The sequence below is a fragment of the Dermacentor silvarum genome, chromosome 4, assembly GCF_013339745.2.
Source record: "Dermacentor silvarum isolate Dsil-2018 chromosome 4, BIME_Dsil_1.4, whole genome shotgun sequence".
Taxonomy (NCBI): Eukaryota; Metazoa; Arthropoda; class Arachnida; order Ixodida; family Ixodidae; genus Dermacentor; species Dermacentor silvarum.
In genome coordinates this window covers 47,098,818-47,117,042 of record NC_051157.2, presented here as the reverse complement: position 1 = coordinate 47,117,042, position 18,225 = coordinate 47,098,818, and the positions used below count along the sequence as shown (strand labels likewise).

The window sequence follows — 18,225 nt, the reverse complement described above, 5'->3', positions numbered from 1 at the left end:
ATTCTCCAGCACAGCGGGTTAGGTTCTGTGCCGTTCGTAAAAATTTGGAGGACGCTTAAGCTTCACGTTTAAAAGTGGAACGCGATAGCATTAAAAAAACCCTGAATGCCTGACAGGCTTCGCGGCAACTGCAGCTTTCTTTTTTCTCCACCTTCGCCACATGCGCGCCGCTACCGTTTTACGCTGCCATAATGCCCCAGAGGCTTTAACGCTGCCGAGGAGGCGAGCACCACATGGATGGGGTTTTCAAAGGTTACCTACCCGAGCGCACCACTATTGTTATGGTAGAAATGCTGGAAAAGGGGTTTGTGTTTGAGTTTCCTCGTAACAGAATCATGTTTTCTGGTATATTCAAATTACAATCTGACGCTATCATGTCTTGTAGTTAAGTCATACTTTGAGAAATTCAATTTTTGTTCACGACCCCCTCTGCGCCACGCGGATGGCCTGTGTGGTCGGGGTGGTTCGGGATGAATTTCTCCGCCACAGATGCCACGGACGCCGATGCTTACGCCTCAGGCGGCGCCGACACCGACGCCGGCGCCGACGCCGGATTTTCTGCGACACGGGGCCCTTAACGATATCACATTAAAACACACTTGTAGCGCTCCGGAGCATTTGTATGCGTAATTTACTATAAAAACCATAATTAACACACGCACAGTCTGAACTCATACACGTCACCCATAACATTCCCCTTATTTTCACCAAGTACGTACAAGGTTCCTCGTTTCGTTCACCGAGGGCATCTGAAAGAACCTGCTACTACAAACCTCGTATGTAAAGCATGAATGAATAAAACAACTGAAGTATTCAGTAATTATTTGCAATGCGCCTAATAAACGTTAAACTTTCGACCCCCATCGCCGCTAAAGTGGCCCTATAATCCACGGAATGTGTATTCGGTAACACATACAGTTCTCCCTAAGAAACATGGATAACGGCCGTATAACAACTGCGAACACTTTCTTAAGATTCTTTTGTAAAGGCCGTAAATAACTGACGCTCTTGAAACGTTGATCACACGTTGCCTATAATATGTCCCATATATCCCCGAAATGTCAACTTTGAGGGACGTTCAGTTACTTCAAGATATTGGGTAAAATTTCAACGCGGTTTAATATTCGCTCGTAAAGTTCTGGAACGCTTGCGTAAGTGAATTTCTACAAACGCTCTAATTATACTACAGACCTACGCAGTTAAAACATTTATGATACAGCACTAATATGATATGCTTTCCTATTTTGACGAAATATAAACAACGTGTCTCGTTTAGCCCACCGAGGAGAACGGGTAGACCAAGTTAACCACCTACGTGCCTCGTCTATAACGAACGGAGAAAGGTAGAAAACAAGCATTAAGTAACTATTTTCAAAGCACACAATTAACCTACACATTTTAAACTTTCGATACACATCACCAATGCCATTGCCGCATTCTCTCTAAATATAAAGTTGCTGACGTCATTGGGTCTCGCAGGGCAGTGCAGTAATATTGTAAGCGTTTCATCGAATGCTCCTAAACTGACAATAAACGAGAGTTTAGCAGAGTTATTTCAAGATTTACCTGGATATCAGCACTAACATGCGCTTCATTTCCTTTGAATATAAACTCGGTGAATGATGTAGTTCTGTCAGAACACTCTGAAAACACGCATTAACGCTTTCGAGCGCTTGTATAGTCGCACCATCAAACACTTTTGCTATCAACTGTATTTGAATTATGTGTCAAGACATTGCCTCTCCACTTTTGTCGCCCGGGGTGGATGTGGTAGGAGATTGTCCAACTGCCGCCTATCGTCACGCTACTGCGAGTCTGCCAGAAAGACATCGCGAGGAAACACGCCGAAAGGGCACACACCCTTTGAAATAGGCCTGAACGCTTTTAGTAAGAACCAGACCCGTAGCCGGGGGGTCTCTAGGGACCCCCCCCTCCAAAAAAAAAAAAAAAAAAAAAAATGATCTTTTCGTTCCCATGTGCTACGGCGCTGAGTAACGCTGTTTTATTTTTAGTAATGAAATCTATTGAGACTAATCGTCCGTAAAAAAATACTATACTATTAGGAAGATTCATCGCAAAACGAAAAATATGATACTATTAATAAATTCGTATTTAAAAAGTCACATAATTTACATACTGCGATTTTGACCGAAAATAATTACTGAAAAATAGGTGCTGTCTTCAAATAGTCAAGGCCTTCAGCAAGTGCCCCCTCCCCGAAAAAAGTTCCTGGCTACGGGCCTGGTAAGAACGTTGGGTATAGCATGCATGTGACTCTTTTGGCGATGGACGACACTGCGTGATCGCCTTGATGCACGCTCCGCGAGGGCGCGTGCTTTCGCGGCTAGGTGACAAAGAAGAAGACGTGAAGAAGAGTGCGCTCCCGAACGAAAGCAGCCAGTCTAAAGAACAGCAATTGCGAAGCTCGTATTCAAATTGCTGTGTCCAGGTACGTTCATTCTATACACACATTTTCCTTGTTCGCAAACGAGAACGCTGTATGTTGCTTGCAAGCTGGTGCGTCGGCCGAAGTGGGCGAGCCTCCTGTTGGATTCTCGTCCTATAGCTGCCAGAGGCGTCGGAAGCGCTAGGCGGCAGCAGGGGTAAGCGGTTACTTGCTTGCTGAGCCACAGCTCCGCTGGAGCGCTAGCACTGTCCCAGAGCAGTCGTGGCCGAGATCGTCAAGACGTTACGTATATAGCCATCCACTCCGCTTCCGACGCCAGTGAGGTGTGTGTGCCTAGCTTAATAGCCGTTAATGCCATTGCCGCTGTGATCTGTTGCCAACACAGTGTTCGAGACTTTGAAAGAACCCAGTGTGATGTCGGCACGGTTATACGACGTACGTACACAGCTAGGCAGCGTTGTATTACACCATTGTTGTCGCTAACGAGCCTTCACACAAGCCGAAAGCTCCATATTTGTTGCAGTTTATTTCTTACAACGAAGCTGTTGTGGGAAGTTCCGCAACGTTTTTTTTTTTTTTTTTTTTTTTTTGTGCGGCGGTGAAGGCCGGCGTGGGACGGCGTAGTCGATATCAAATGTAAATGCAACGCAACGTGTGCCGTATACTCCTGTATCTCCTTTGAAATGTAATGATCAATGATTATATAAAAAAAGTATCTTAAGCAGATCCAACCAACATGTTGGAATCTGAGAAGCGAAGCTTCCGTGAAGCGGTTAAAAAGTGTCATGTATATTCTGATTATATTATGCATGGCGTTTTGCACTATAGCGATTACCTGCATGCCAGTGAAAACAGCAAGACGCGGAGACTCCCTACCACGTGACCCAGGTGACCACGCATTGTGCTATCTCTAGGATTGCCCCGCTTTGCTATGACTCTGTACCAGGGTCGGCGCACCGACAAGGGCGGGCCTATCCTGGAGATAGTGCAACAGTAAAGTGATTGTGCAATTGTAAATTGCCGCGCGACCGGCCGCTCGAGGCACTTTGAGTGCATTCGAGGGCTTCTTGCACACTCGGAAACACGCTTTTATGTAGCAACATTTTATTGAGCAGCAGAAAGCTGTATCGGGAGTTTTTCATGTTGCTCTGAAATTTTCTCATTGACACTTTTCATCTAATTAAAATATTTGAGAAATTACTTATGACTAATTATGCAATTAGGCGGGATGCAAAAAATAATCTGAGTATCTCCAAGCGACGACAAACAACAATTACCATGGTTCTTCCCAGCTACGTGGCATTTGCATATTTTTAATATTTGGCTAAAGTTAAGTGGGACACCCTGCATGTATACAAATCATGTGACCGGCTTCCCCACTTGGCATACTTTTTTCTCACTTCGAGATTCCTACTGCTAACACATTAAAACATTAGTTGTTGCGTTACCACCTTACAGGCACCTGTCGCTGGTGTTCAAGACAGCAGAGGACATGGCCGGCGTAAGGAGGGTATCGTCCTGCATGCTCGGCGTCGGCGTGGTTCAGCTGCTGATCGCGTGCGTCGGTGCAGCCCCGGCAGGTGGCGATGCCGTCGCGTTCGGCTACGCGGTCACTGCTCGACAGAGTCGCAACGTCGTCCAGCCCTCCCTTGGCCAGCGGCATGCGGCACTCGCCCGCACGGAGCAAGCCGCTCCTCGCTCCGAGTTCTGTTCGGTGGACTGGGGACAAGGCAGTAAGCTTAGCTCCCGTATTCATAAACGTTCCACCATCTGACTTGCCAGCCGCGATCGACTATTGAAAGTGGATTACCTTGGCGACGCAGCGTTCCAGTAACGTCTCCTAGCGATTATTGAGTTGTTGTTTCATTGTCATGCACTAAAGCGTCTGTTTAATGACGCTGGTGCGGAAAGGTGCTCCTCAAGCTGCACTCTTCATCGTAGTATTCACCGAGCAGCGTTGATAATTCAGGTATAATTTGTGGACTGCATGGCTCATGTACTGGCTTTATAAAAAAAAAAAATCGATGTCACTTCGCAAGTGACAAGATCTGCGCGAGGTGCGAGTAACCAACTCTTACAGTTTACACTGGCGTTTTCAAGCTATGGAATATGAGCATGCAGCCTTCAATGTTTGAAGATTTGTAGCGAAAAAGGTCATAACAGGGGGTCATTTACATGGCCAGGCGACAGGGCCAGAAATTTCTGATAGACGGTCCATAATAAATTGACTTTATTCTAGCTTAAAGAGGCCCTGAACCACCCCTAGGGCTTGGTGAAATAACATAGTCCGCGGGGTAGCATACGCTGTTGTGAACATCTCAGCCAAGTTCTGCTGTCGTACGCAGTCCGTGGAGCTCGCAAGCGGAGCGCGAAGTCACCTTTTTCTCAACCGCTCTCGTTTTAAAAACCCCATGATCCTCGCTCTTTTCTGTGCGCTTTATTTCGTCATAAAGCGCACTCCAATACGCGGCTGTTATTGGTCGCTGCGGTCGGCTACACCGCGAGTCCAGTGGCTAAGCGCACTGCGGCTTTCTGAGGACAGCCACGTTTGGCTTGGGTTTAGCGCGGCGTAGGCACCGAATCGAGAATTTGAAATGCGCGCCAGGGTGACGTCTAGGACGTCACGGTGACGTCTCCGCCGTAGCCTTCGCAGTGCAGGGCTTTGGAGGAGGAAGGGGAGCACAATGGAGGCCGTGTTTGATAGCCCATAACTCCACTTCTGCTGAACGCATTGAAGTAGTTATTGCGGCAAAGTGATTCTGAAATGGCCTATTTTCACTTCAAATGTCTTTCTTCACTTCGATAAAAAGTGGTTCAGGGCCCCTTTAATAATTTAATGTCCACACGAGGCACTCGCGCGAACCGGTGTCTGTAGGAGAAGCCTACGTATTTAGAAGCAGCCTACGTATATTTATACGCCATTCGATTCATGTGACTGCATCCCAAGAGACTGCTAATTTATGTGCCAAGTTTTCAAGATTTGGCGAAGAAACTCTCATACTAAAGATTTTAATGCTACAAAAATTCTGGGAATACTCTACTAACGCGTAAACATTCTTTGGCTCGGCTGTTAATTTCCTAGCTTATGCATGGCTACCCATCGCTCTTCCGGTGCCAAATAAATTAAATCCGTGTACTGAACAGTGTGGAGGTGAGTTGCCAGGAAGCTGCATGGCCCCTTCAAAGCAATCGCATCAACTGAACCGGAACGCCGTCAGGATGAACTTGACCACAGCTGTTCTCCCCTTGTTTATTTTATTTTCTATTTTTCCTTTTTTTTGTACTGACCTTGACGCGGCCGGCGACAAGAATGATTTATTATTATTATTATTATTATTATTATTATTATTAAACTATTACATTTACAAATCAGTTATTATTTTTATACTCAGCAGCCTCAGAGCAGGCTTCTCTGTACACACACACATAATGCGGGAAAGGAAGCTTTCAAGGCGGCCTGACGAGAACCATTTTCTGTCTGATCAACATTTTTTATTGCGATAGCAATTATATGAAAACTCCAAGCGGATTTATGCCATCAGCGTCGTCGTCGCGTGAGGTTCCGTATAAAGTCCAATGGCGATAAACTCGTCGCCGCGCGCCGTATGTGCGAGTGAAATCGCGCGAGGGACGCACGCTTCAGAGAGCAAACGCACGGCGGAGAGCAAACGCGATGTCTTCCGCCGTGTAAAGGGCCGTGAGGGGATGGGAGGGAGGGAGGGGAGGCGATGTCTAGCTGGGGCACCAAATGCGTATCTTGCGACCGTGCGCAAGGGGAACTGGCGACTCAATCTCCTGCGCGAAAGGAGGAAAGCGGGAAGGCAGCGCGGGAGGGAGGGAGTGCGGCTTCTACTCTGCCAGCAATTGCGTACTTGTACTTTGCGCGGCTGCGGGCTGTCGCACAGGCACACGGCTCTTACCTTTGTATGCACTGTGTTCTTTTCCGTTGAAGCTATAGACCACACGAACCTTCGCTCGCTGCTGCTGCCGCGCTTGCTCACGCATTGAAAGCTGCTTTGCAAGGGCATCTTATTTTCACTGCACCTGACATCTAGAAACACTTATCATTTTTATAGCTTTTTCTACGCCCCACCTCTTTATTTATTCTAATAGCCATCACACGGATTGCTATTCTTCGCCCTTCAGGCATAACTGCGACCTTTTTTTCCCCATGCGAATGTGTAAGATGGCTCACTGAGCGAAAAAGCCGGCATCTGTCGTCTGTATCAGCGAAGCGGCACCTAAATTCGAATTGCCATTGGCTGCAACGTCATGTCACGAACGCGCCTCGACGGAGCATAGCGCGCAAAAGGTAACACCTGCTGCTGCAGCGATTGTGCGCCAGGTGTTATGTGAGGGGAGAAGACATGGCCACGACGTCACGTTGCCCTCGCTCTCAGAAGCCAGCGCGCAGTCCGTATTACTCTCTCTCACCCCCACTGGGTTTAGCTGCTGCGTGCGCCTGGCGGCCTTGGTAGCCGCTGCTGCATCCTCGGTCTCTCATCGCGCACGACGTCGGTGGTATGCGGCGTTGGCACAGGCTGCTGCTGTCTTCTGGCTGGGGCAGCACGTACCACAGTGGTACATTACTCGCAGCGCTAAACTCGAAGGACCGCTCAGCAGCGTTCAACTCGACATTAATGTTTTCGCATTCCCAACTCATAAGTGCTTAGGTGTCCGGGGATTTTTTTTTTTTTTATTGCGTTAGTTTACCCTGTGACAACCTGCGACCTTCTAGCGCTCGTTAATGATGACGCAGCGCTGCATTCACTATCTAGCCCCATCCCGCGCTTTCTTGCCTATATCTGCGTTACTCGCCGCAGGCGACATCTTGAAGATCCAGAGGAAGGGCCTACCACTCGAGGTCCTGGAGAAAGCGATGCCGCATCTGAAGCCCGGCGGCCGCTGGTTCCCGACCCAGTGCAAGGCCCGGCACCGAGTGGCTTTAGTGGTGCCTTACCGGGACAGGCTCAACAACCTGCAAGCCTTCCTGCAACACATGCACCCGTTCCTACAGAGACAGCAGCTCGACTACGGCATATACCTCGTGGAGCAGGTCAGCACCGCCGTTCAACGGGAGCGTTCTATACGCGGTCTACTAAGTATAGGCCTTGCGTTTATTATTATTATGTTTACGGAATGCCGGAAACGATACGGAATTCACATGGAATCCTTTTCCGGAGTAAGCGCGAGCGAGTGAGTGAGTCTATTGGAACCAAACTCAATGATTCTAACAATTTGGCGGGAACTTGGTGGAAATGGAGTTAAAGCGAAGTACGCCGCTCATGTCGATCCTCGACTGCGAGAATGATTTTTTTTTTCATCTCTTTGTAAAGAAAAATCAAATCCCCGTATGAGTACACATCCGGTGGACAGTGCTTCTCTCCAGTTTCCTGGATGGATGGATATGGATGAATATTATATCAGCTTCCCTTTTGGAACTAGGTGTTTACGGATGCGAACGAGTTCGTCATTTTTACCTCTCTTTGCGCATGTTATCGGCTCTAGGACAGATGGTTGGCGTTTACAAACCCTCGTTCGCAAAAGGCTGTTAGTCTCCTAAAATTTATCTTTGTTTCCTGCCCTTGTGCTACTATTATTCAAGCCGACTGGCTACTATTCTCTACTGCAGATTCCTTAACAGTACCTCTATTATCCTCAAAGGCGAAGTTCTCAGGCAGGCATACTACGTCCTCGATCGTTGACCTCTTAATGGATACTGTACAGCGACAATTAAGCTATAACAAAATATGACCTATGGTTCCGGCGCTATTTCCATACGTTATGCATGTACATTCGTCATCACCAATGTTTCTCCTATAACGCCGTACTTTCAGGCATTCTGATCTGGTTTCGAAAAGCAATGCGTTGCTCTTTGAAGGATCGTAACCTTTTGGGTTTTGATTTGATTCTTCGGTTGTTTGAGATATCTTCGCCGCTCGCTTTTCTATCGCGGCTATCCTGTATGCTGTTTCTGCCTGTCCAACTTTACGTTTAACCCCATTTTCCTGGCCACTGAGGTAACGCAGTTGACGTAACATCTTGTGGGTGGTTTCCTGGTTCTTGTTATCCACTGTAAGTCGACGTTTTTCTATACGGGTGCGTAAAACAGTTAGCTACAGGTATATTTTCTGTTGTATTTCTCGTTTTTTTCTTCTTTCGTGCAGGTTATGACTCTATAGGCGTCCCGCACTTTGAAGGAGTATGCCGGATGCATGTTTCCTTTAACTGCCTCATTTGTAGTTTACTTGCCATGCTCATGCGCATGCTAGCTAGCCTTTCAACTGTCCATTGGCTTATCCTTATACCCCAGTTTGCGCTTCTTGTTTTATATACAACACCGAGTTTCCATATGTACGTCGAGAAGCCATAACTTCTTTACGCACGCCTCGCATTACCTCGTAATTATCGTGCCCCCATGTTTCATAGTGACTACATTTCTCTTGTCTTTGTGTTATTGTTCAAGTTTTTTCCCATGCCGCTCTTTTCCTCTTTAATCCATAGTATACTTGCTTTTTTCCACACTTTAATTGATATGTTATATTTATTTAAATAATTTAAATGATTGAAGTATGTTGTTCGTTAACTCTCAGTATTTGGTCTCCGTGCATCCTGACTATTTGATCACATTTGTAGATTGACACCATAAGGCCTAGCTGATTTCCTTCTACTGCACCCAAGTCTTAGCGCGTCGCTCTTTGCAAATATCTGTTAGATGCTCAATGTCTTACGGACTGTCTGCGTACGTCAAACCTCGAGCGTTTCGCCGTCTCCATACCGTCTTACTCATACGAGATTTATAACTTAACGTACTTCACTTTAACCTCCTTTCCATGCCTATCATTCACATCATAGAGAGCAGAGTCGATAACGAGCAACCCTAGCCCAAGCCTTTCTGAACGCCGATTGTCTCACCGCTAGCTAGCCCGTCCCGTGCTATTTGTACTTTATTATTCTCGTAAATTTCCTTTAATATAAGTATTCCCCAAGAACTTCTTCCCAACAAACGTTCAAGAAAAATTCAGTTTACTTTGTTCGATGCACCCCTAATATCCAGGAAAGCAAAGTACAAAGGTCGATCTTCTGCTCTGGCTATTTCTACAGAATCGGTGATAACAAATAGGCTGTCCTTTATGAGCCTGCCTATTCTAAAGCCGTTTGTAGTTATCCCATTATACCATTACGTTCTGTCCATCCTAGAAACTTAAAATTTTATTACTTGCATTGTTAATCTCTATACTACTGGATATATTGATTAATGGGCCTGTACGATTTAATGTTCGTTCTATCTCTTCTTACTTCGTAAATTAGATTAATTCTACTGCATCACCAACTCTCACGAGTATTCTTTGTCTCATAAAATTTTCATAGTAGATTTACTAAAGCTAATTTGTTTTTTGGCCCCTGCTTATTAATTAGCATCATCGTTGTTCTTTTCAGTCCGGTTAGCGTAGTTTGCGATTTTCTATTTCGCCTTTTTCCACTAGAGGTTGTTCAGGACCAATTCACCAGTCTCACTTCTTCGCCTCACTCCGTTTTCTCATTCAATACTTTTGAATGACTCGGCTATATTTCTTCTAATGTTACACAGGGAAGTGCGAATATTTGAAACTTTCGAATAATGTGCTATTCGATTCACTCCTCAAATCGAGTATAGTCATTCTTCGATTAGGTCCTCGAATCTAATAGTCACTATTTGAAGATACGAATATTTTTTTAATACATTACGCCGTCGACTGTACACGATCAAACATGAAATTGAAGCGAAAATTCGATATTTTTCGTCCCATCCACATTAGACACGCAAGGTCGCAGAGCACGCTGGGTCGTTCAGTGAGCCTGACTTTTCCGGCTAAGCAAGATCACTCTCAATAAAATGTTGTTTAGACACAGCATACGGCATCGGGTATTGTTCGGTAGCACTATTTATAGATGCAGCACTTGTGTCCTCTTTTCGGCTGGATTAAATGAGAATACATTCTATTACAACATACACCATCTACCACGACGATTCGAGAAAAAACATTTTCTTTTTTTTTTTTCGCTTTGTAGTTGTCACCGACAACAGCTAGGTATGTCTGGTCGCAACGGTATACAGAGATATTATGATAATAATTGGTGCACAAGATTACCTTTATTCAATCTATATGATAATTCATGACCGCGTATTCTCCCGAGAGCCCCGAGTTAATGAACAATCTGCTTATTGCTTCTAATGCTTAATTTGTGCCTTTAATGATTCATAAAATGTGCAGTGTAATGACAGAAACTTTGTATTGTTGTGAACACGAGGATGTTAAAATTGTTTGATATTAATGATAGGAAGGGTGTACATTATTCACAAGCTATTTGAAAAATATTCGATCTGCTTCAGGCACTATTCGACTCGTATTCGACAGTTCGATTCGTATTCGATACGGCCTCAAAATCTATTATTTGTATTTCATGGCGTCTTCCTAGTGTTCCTGTATATGGCTCATGCGCACAGGGACACCCCGACATCTTCCCCCATGTCCCCTTTGAAGCATGTGGGGTGTCTCTCGTCTGCTGCTGGGAAAACTACTGTACAGATGGCATCCGAGACCACACGGAATCCTCCGATGCAATCACTGAGGCCACGCGTGGCGAGCTCTGGTATGCGTGCATTCGTCTGACTGAAGAGCAATAAACCTAGACCGTGAAATGAGCGCCCTAAGCGTCCCGCTCCCGTAAGAATGTATGATTAAGAAAAAAAAAGGGCCAGCTGAAGATGCGAATCCGACATACGTCTGAATGTAATGGGGGGAGGGAGGGATGACAGAAATGCAATTTACACGAGATTCAGGCAACCTTTTAACAAAAAATTACACCATCTTCCCGTAGGGGAACCCTGAGTAGCATGCGAAGCAGCCATGGGGTCGACTCGAAGTTCGGAATCGGCCTGTCGCCGCTGTCGTTTCGTGGCAGCGGCTCGAGCCCTCTTCTCCGCACGCTGTCCACGGCGCTGACACTGGTGTTGACGCTGGCGCTGTCCGTGGCACTCATCGCGGCGTTGCGGGAGGAGAATGAGAGGAGCGGAGCGCGCGCGCGCGTCATTATACCGCGAGCTACAGTGGCGCCCCCCAGCGGAGTATGCAGCGCCTACCGTCGAGCCTCTAACCTAAGCTGCTTCCCATTATCGCGCGCGGAGCCGCAGGTGTTGCCATTCGATGCGCAATCCGGAGAGGAGAGGAGCGTCGTCGGAGAGGAGAGGATGAATGCCTAGAGGAGAGGAGATGAGACAAGGAGAGGAGGGGGAGGAGGATGCGCATGCGCAGTGCGGGGGTGGACGCCGCACGACGGGTGGATGGAGGGAGGGAGTGACATAGCCCCGACCGTAGGCTGCTTCGCATCTAAAATGGCATAAGTTGGTCGCCTGTAAGAGCAACCACCGACATTACGCGTGTCATCCCTCACTCGACACCGTTATTTCGCGCAGAACGGTACGGGAGACTTCAACCGCGCAAAGCTCCTCAATGTGGGCTACGAGATAGCCAAGGCGATGGACGGCTACGACTGCTTCATCTTCCATGACGTTGACCTGCTGCCGGAGAACAAGCGCAACGAGTACGCCTGCAAGGAGGGAGGCCCATTCCACATGACTACCTGCACCGATACTATGAAATACAAGTGAGCCAGCGTTGAGTCTTGAGATAAAGAGCGAAATGAATATTAAATTATGAGGTTTTACGTGCCAAAACCTCCAAGAAGGTCACTCGGGCGTTCGTTCGAATTTTCAGTTGTTTTTTGCAGAGTATCTGATTATAAGGCACGCCGCAGTGGGGAACACAGGAATAATTTAGAACAACTGGGGTTCATTAACGTGCACCTAAATGTAGCAAGCTTTCACAATTTTCTCAACGTGCACCTAAAAGTAGCAAGCTTTCACAATTTTCTTCGCGCAAAACAGCGCAAAGACAAAATTCGCACGCACCGGCGCGCCATGCACTTCGGAGGCCACGCCCAAGCTTTGCGGCGGCTAAAAAATGAAAGAGCCAACTTTCCCCTTTTAAATTTCGTGCACAAACCGCAGCAACAGAGCGCCAACGTGGCGTCATAGATTTAAACTTAAATTTTGTCTTTGCGCCATTTTGTGCAGAGAAAATTGTGAAAGCTTGCTACGTTTATTCCCCGATGTATTTGCAATGGGAAGTAATTATTCATCCAGGACAAATGCTCCAAAAATTCACGAAGTAACAGGCAGCTTGTGCGGGAACAACCAAGGTGGCATCGGCATCTGTCGATCGCTTTAGCGTCTTTTACAGCGTAAGCTGTTATGGGCTCATTCCAATAGCAGTTTTTTTTTTTACTTAAACCTTAACTCATGTTAAGTGACCATTTTTGTTTTTCTACAAGCGTATACCGCGCCAACCCAGTACAACTTATAGTTATTGTTCTTCGTCCCTTCAAACTGTAGCAGTAAATTACACTACTGTAATGTCGGAAATATCACTGTGCAGGAGGCATTGCAACCAGGAAAATACGAAACACGGGTACGAACGCCACCTTTCCACACCAGCTCTCCACGAAGTTACAGCGTCTAGTCTAATTATTGTTCATCGTTAAGGCAGAGTTACCTTGCATTTTTAAGAAATCAAGAACTGAACGCAGAACGCTTCGATAACAATTCCTTCTCTAAAACAATCGATATAATAGATACTGTGAAACAACGGCACCATTACTTCGGCGACAAGTTCGGAAGAAGTTATTATCCACCAGTTAGCGTTTTCCGCGCAGTGAATGAATACAGAGTATTCAAATACCTGTTGAAATTTGATTCAATGTTACTCTTTAGCGTACCTTTATTACAAGTGCAGCGAAGTGCATTCACGTGTATACACTACGGTGGCATCGTAGGATTTGTTAAAGGAGCGAGAGCTGCCCCTGGCTTGCATGCACGCAGGCCGTTCTACGAGACCATCTTCGGAGGCGTCTGTGCCCTGCGCAGCGACCACGTGGAGAAGGTCAACGGTTTCTCAAACGTGTTCTGGGGATGGGGTGGCGAGGACGACGACATGTCCATCAGGTAGGTGCATTAACCATTTCATTCTATAGAGACAATTCCAGACGCCGCCATGTTAAGCATCGTGATGAGTATTCACATGCTTGCAGTCGAGTCGTCATTCAGCGAGCAACACTATCGAGTGGAGGTATTATTCTGGACATTCACAAATTTCGCCATGCTGTCGAATTCACCATCTTGTCAGCTCTTATTGGCCCAGAGGGCTGCTACGGCCTCTCTGATTGGCTCAAACTGCCGCCATATACCAGATTTGACAATATGGCGGAATTTGACAATGTCCACAATAGCACCCCTAGTCAATGTACCGTTTTCCTTATCGGAACGGCGATGATCGCCCCATTAGCCCAACAGATGGTCACAAAGTAAGAAACCATCTGGCTTGGTTGTCAGCATATATTGTAGCCATGTTTATGCCTGCTCCGAAGCTTTTATCCTTTACATTATAATTTTACTCTCTTGAAGTCATCCCAGTCTGTTTCTTTCATGACCTAACGTGCGCTCAGGAACCAGAAAGAAGGCAACTCGATACGCCACCGACCTTTACAGCAGAGAGCTTTACACAAGTCAAAGAAAAAAAAAACGCATATCGTAATTTCACATGATTAAATTTGAACAGAACCCATATAGACACAACGAAGCTGGGTTTAACTTTCTTGCAGGCTGCGATTCAGTGGCTTCAACATAGTGCGCAATAACTGCACTGTCGGCCGGTACACTGCGCTCAGACATGGCGTCCAGCGCGCAAATCCCAAACGGTAAGTCTTAAAAGGTTTGCGAGACTTCCTTTCGCGGCCAAGAGGCAGCTTTTATCATGGGAAATTCTGTGAAAGGCAGCACCACCTTATGGAAAAAACATAAGGGAAAATTAAAAATGCTACAAGAAAACCTAGCCTCAGCCCACAGGGATATCGAGGCGATGCTTCATCTAGGCCATCAGACACTGTGGAGAAGTTAGGTTAAGGAACTTCGAATGTTATATTTACACAGTAACTTCGTCAAGGCAGGCTTTCTTTGATGTTTTGAAGGACTTCGAACAAGCTCTCAGGGATTTGTTCTTGCAGCGCAAGCATAAAGCGTGTGCCATATCGAGACAGAATACGGTTAGTTGCACATGCATTGAAACACCAGATTTCGAAATTGATGAGTTAAGATTGGTAATGTTGATCTCAAACTGGCCACCTGGAGCAACGGATTCCTTTTACTTTAAGTCAACTACCTTGACAGGTTATATGGCTTGCAGTAAAATGAAATGTTGCAATTCGGTAATATTACTATAAACCTCAAGGGGGCCCTCATCAGGTTAGGGCATTGCAGAGAGACAAGCGTGGTGTAAATTGCGCGGTGAAGATCGTGTATCGAAAATGCACTACGGCAGAGTACTACAACGAAGTACTCCGCAAAAAACAACTGAAAATTCGAACGAACGCCCGAGTAACCTTCTTGGAGAAGCCACTATTCTCGCCAGCACAGACAGCGTCACTGGCGCCGCTCAACAAAAAAATCGGTAGAACCCATCTCACGATGACTGTCGATGGTAATGTGTTTAGCATTGAATCAATATAGCGACACAACGTACCGCCACCGTCGAAACGAGTTATGAGGCCTGTACTACAGCAGGAATCCTCTCTGTCACGCTTCCCTAAGAACACTTAGCGCCATCTAGCGGAGCCGCCGCAAAGCCTGCGCGTGGCCTCCGAAATGCATGGCGCGCCGGTGCGTGCGAATTTTGTCTTTGCGCCAGTTTGCGCAGAGAAAATTGTGAAAGCTTGCTACGTTTATTCCCCGATGCATTCGAAATGGGAAGTAATTTTTCATCCCCGATAGATGCTGCAAAAGTTCATGAAGTAACAGGCAGCTTGTGCGGGTACAACCAAGGTGGCGTCAGCATCTGTCGATCGCTTTAGCGTATTTTTTGACCTGCCAATCCTTTACTCACGTTAAGTGACCTTTTTTGTTTTTCTACGAGCGTATACTGTACGGTGTGTGCGAACGCTGAGAAGTTCCTTCGCTTGCCGCACACCCAGTGGCATGTACTCAGTGACCCTACATGGCGAGATGCTCATTTAAGAGCGGCATATCTGCAGTGCATTCATGGCGCAGCTCGCTAAGCCGGGTGGTTTGGAGCATTCCCACGTAGAATGGTAGAGGTTTGGGTGTCCTCCACAGAAAGGACATTTGTCGGGGTATTGGGTAGGTAAAAAGTGCGCCAGAGAGCAAGGCTGGGGAACGTCAGAGTTGGCACCAAGCGGCTGCATCTGCATGGTAGTTTCACGTGTGGTGGAGGGAATGTTCTACGGGATAGTCTGTGGTGTTGTAGTATACGCATGTATGTAAGTGGTATCGTTTCCACCTTGTCTGGGTTGGACTGGCCTTCCACCGGCGCCCGGAGGGTGAAGCCTCGGGCTGTCGCATGAACGTGCTCATTGCCAGGAAGAGACGCATGCCCAGGTGTCCCGACTAGGTGAACTAGTGGAAGATGTTGGTTCTTGTGTAGCATTTTATGAGCCATCGGGGAAAATACGCCCTTGTCCGTAGTTTCGACATGCTTGCTGAGAATCTGTAAGAATATAAATGATCTTATCTGGGGATTGAGCGCTGATGGCAAGGGCTATGGCACATTCTTCTGCTTCCGTGCAGTTGTCGGTGCATATTGTGGCTGATAATACTGCTTCGCCCCTCCAGTCGGCCACCGCTACCACTTTAGCTGTGATGTCGGGGTAGCACGCGGCGTCTGTATAGGTGTCGAGGTCGTTGCCGTATGCTTGGTGCAGTGCCATGGCACGTGCAGCGCGCCTGCCTTTATGGTGTTCGGGGTGCATACAGGGTTTGTCCGAAAAGTAATGTCAGTGATTATATTGTGAAGCGACTATACGTCGCAGCGCGCTAGGACCGGTTGGTATTGGTGTGAGTGGAAGTTTTCTTACGCACGCGCTGTCGCTCTGTCGTCTGCAACGATTTGGAGAGTAAGGACAGGCTTTTTCGTGAAACTCGATCGTTGTCATTTCCCGTGCAAGCTCTAATGTAGCCCTCGTCAGAACAAAGGATTACCATCAATTCTTTTGCGAAACTTGGCAAGTCCGCAGTGGAAAATTTTCCTATGATAAAGACTGCCTTTGGGGATAATTGTATGTGGTAACGTCAAGTCTAGCGGTGGGCGCGAGGCCTTCTTAGAAGGTCGTGTAGAGGTCAGCGATGAAGCCTGCACTGGATGGTCATCAACGGCCATCACCGATGAAAATATGGTTCTTATAAGATTTGTTTTGAAATCAGACCGTCGTTTGAATGTGCATTTAGTGGCACAGGCTGTAAACATTCCAAAAAGCACCGTTGATGAGATTTTGACAAATATTTGCAGATGCGAAAAGTGCGCACGAAGATTGTGTCCAAAGTGGCAACGGACAACCAAAACTCACGCCGAGTTGAAACGTGCCAGGAACTTTGGCACTTGTGGGAAAGTGGCCCACAGTTTTTAGACAATGGCATCATAGGCGACGAGCTTTGGGTGTTTGTATAAGACCGTGAAACAAGAAGGCAAAGCGCCGAATTGCACAGCTCGGCGTCCCCTCTTCCCAAGAAGGCCAGAATGAGGAAGTCAAAGGTCAAGACCATGCTCAATGTGTTCTTTGACATCAGGGGACCCATCCACCATGAGTTTGTACCACATATGGTACAAACGTCAAAGCCAAATTCTACTGGGAAGTGCGAGACTGAAACGAATGGTTCATCGCGCCCGGACTGACATTGAGGGTGATTGGAAACTTCAGCATCACAACGCGCCAGCCCCCACCGCCTTCCTTGTGACCCGCTTCCTGGCTGATTTAAAGGTGCCAACGGTTCCGCAGCCACCCTACAGTCCTGACGTGGCTCTTCCAGACTTTGTTCCCACGCTTGAAAAATCACATGAAAGGACATCGTTTCGGGACAGTTGACAAAGTCAAAGAGGCTTGCAACAAGGCTCTAAAGGACATTCCGGAGGAGGCCTACCGTGACGCCTTCGATGCCTGGAAATCTTGGAAGCGATGTATCAACGTAGGAGGAGCCCATTTTGAAAGCTTTAATGTGTTGTACTGATCTGATCAATCAATTGTTTTTAATCGACTCATTGACATTACTTTTCGGACATACCCTGTATATCATGCATCGTATGAGCTGCAGCTAGCAGAGACTAACTAGTCCACACTTTCCATTAGTCTATTATTTTCATGTCTTTCAACGAAGTCAGCTCGAGCAAGACTTCCTTTGGCATGAGAATGTACAGCAGGGTGACAAGTGCCTAAACTAGCAGTACATGTACTGCAAAAGGCATGCCAGTTACATTGCAACTTTTATTTCTTGTTTCTTGCCAGGATGAGACTGATCAGACGGTCCTTTTTTCGCATCTACAAGGATGGCCTGAACACACTCAAGTACAGGGTGCTTGACATTGTCTTCAAAAAGTTATTCACCCACATCAAGGTGGATCTGTTCCAGAAAATACTCACCCGGCCAACTGAATGACTGCGATTTTCACCTGTGCTTCAAGCACATTGCTTATGCAAGAAGTGTACAATTGGTGCAGCTTGCACAAATCTTATGTTATGTGTCAATTACCTTTTCTTTCACCATTGCTACTTACTATTAAACATACTTTTCAATTGGGATCTCATACCTTGTTGCTCTAATAAGTCTAGAATGGGTTGACCTTTTGCTACAGATGTGACTGATAGTACTTGGTAATTCTGCAGATGACACCAGTTTCGAGCTATGCATTCTCAAAGTTTGCAACGAAATACATTGG

The 18,225-nt window shown here is 46.6% G+C and overlaps 1 protein-coding gene across 1 annotated transcript; it reads left to right on the top strand.

The window, feature by feature from the left end:
* Positions 1-2,320: 2,320 nt before the first annotated feature.
* Positions 2,321-18,077, top strand: LOC119449954 (beta-1,4-N-acetylgalactosaminyltransferase bre-4). The gene is made up of 7 exons (XM_037713266.2): positions 2,321-2,449; positions 3,866-4,140; positions 7,231-7,463; positions 11,865-12,055; positions 13,329-13,451; positions 14,108-14,203; positions 17,795-18,077. Exons 2-7 carry the CDS (start codon positions 3,900-3,902, stop codon positions 17,943-17,945), a joined length of 1,035 nt encoding a protein of 344 aa, XP_037569194.1. The 5' UTR covers positions 2,321-2,449; positions 3,866-3,899; the 3' UTR covers positions 17,946-18,077.
* The last annotated feature ends 148 nt before the right edge of the window (positions 18,078-18,225 follow it).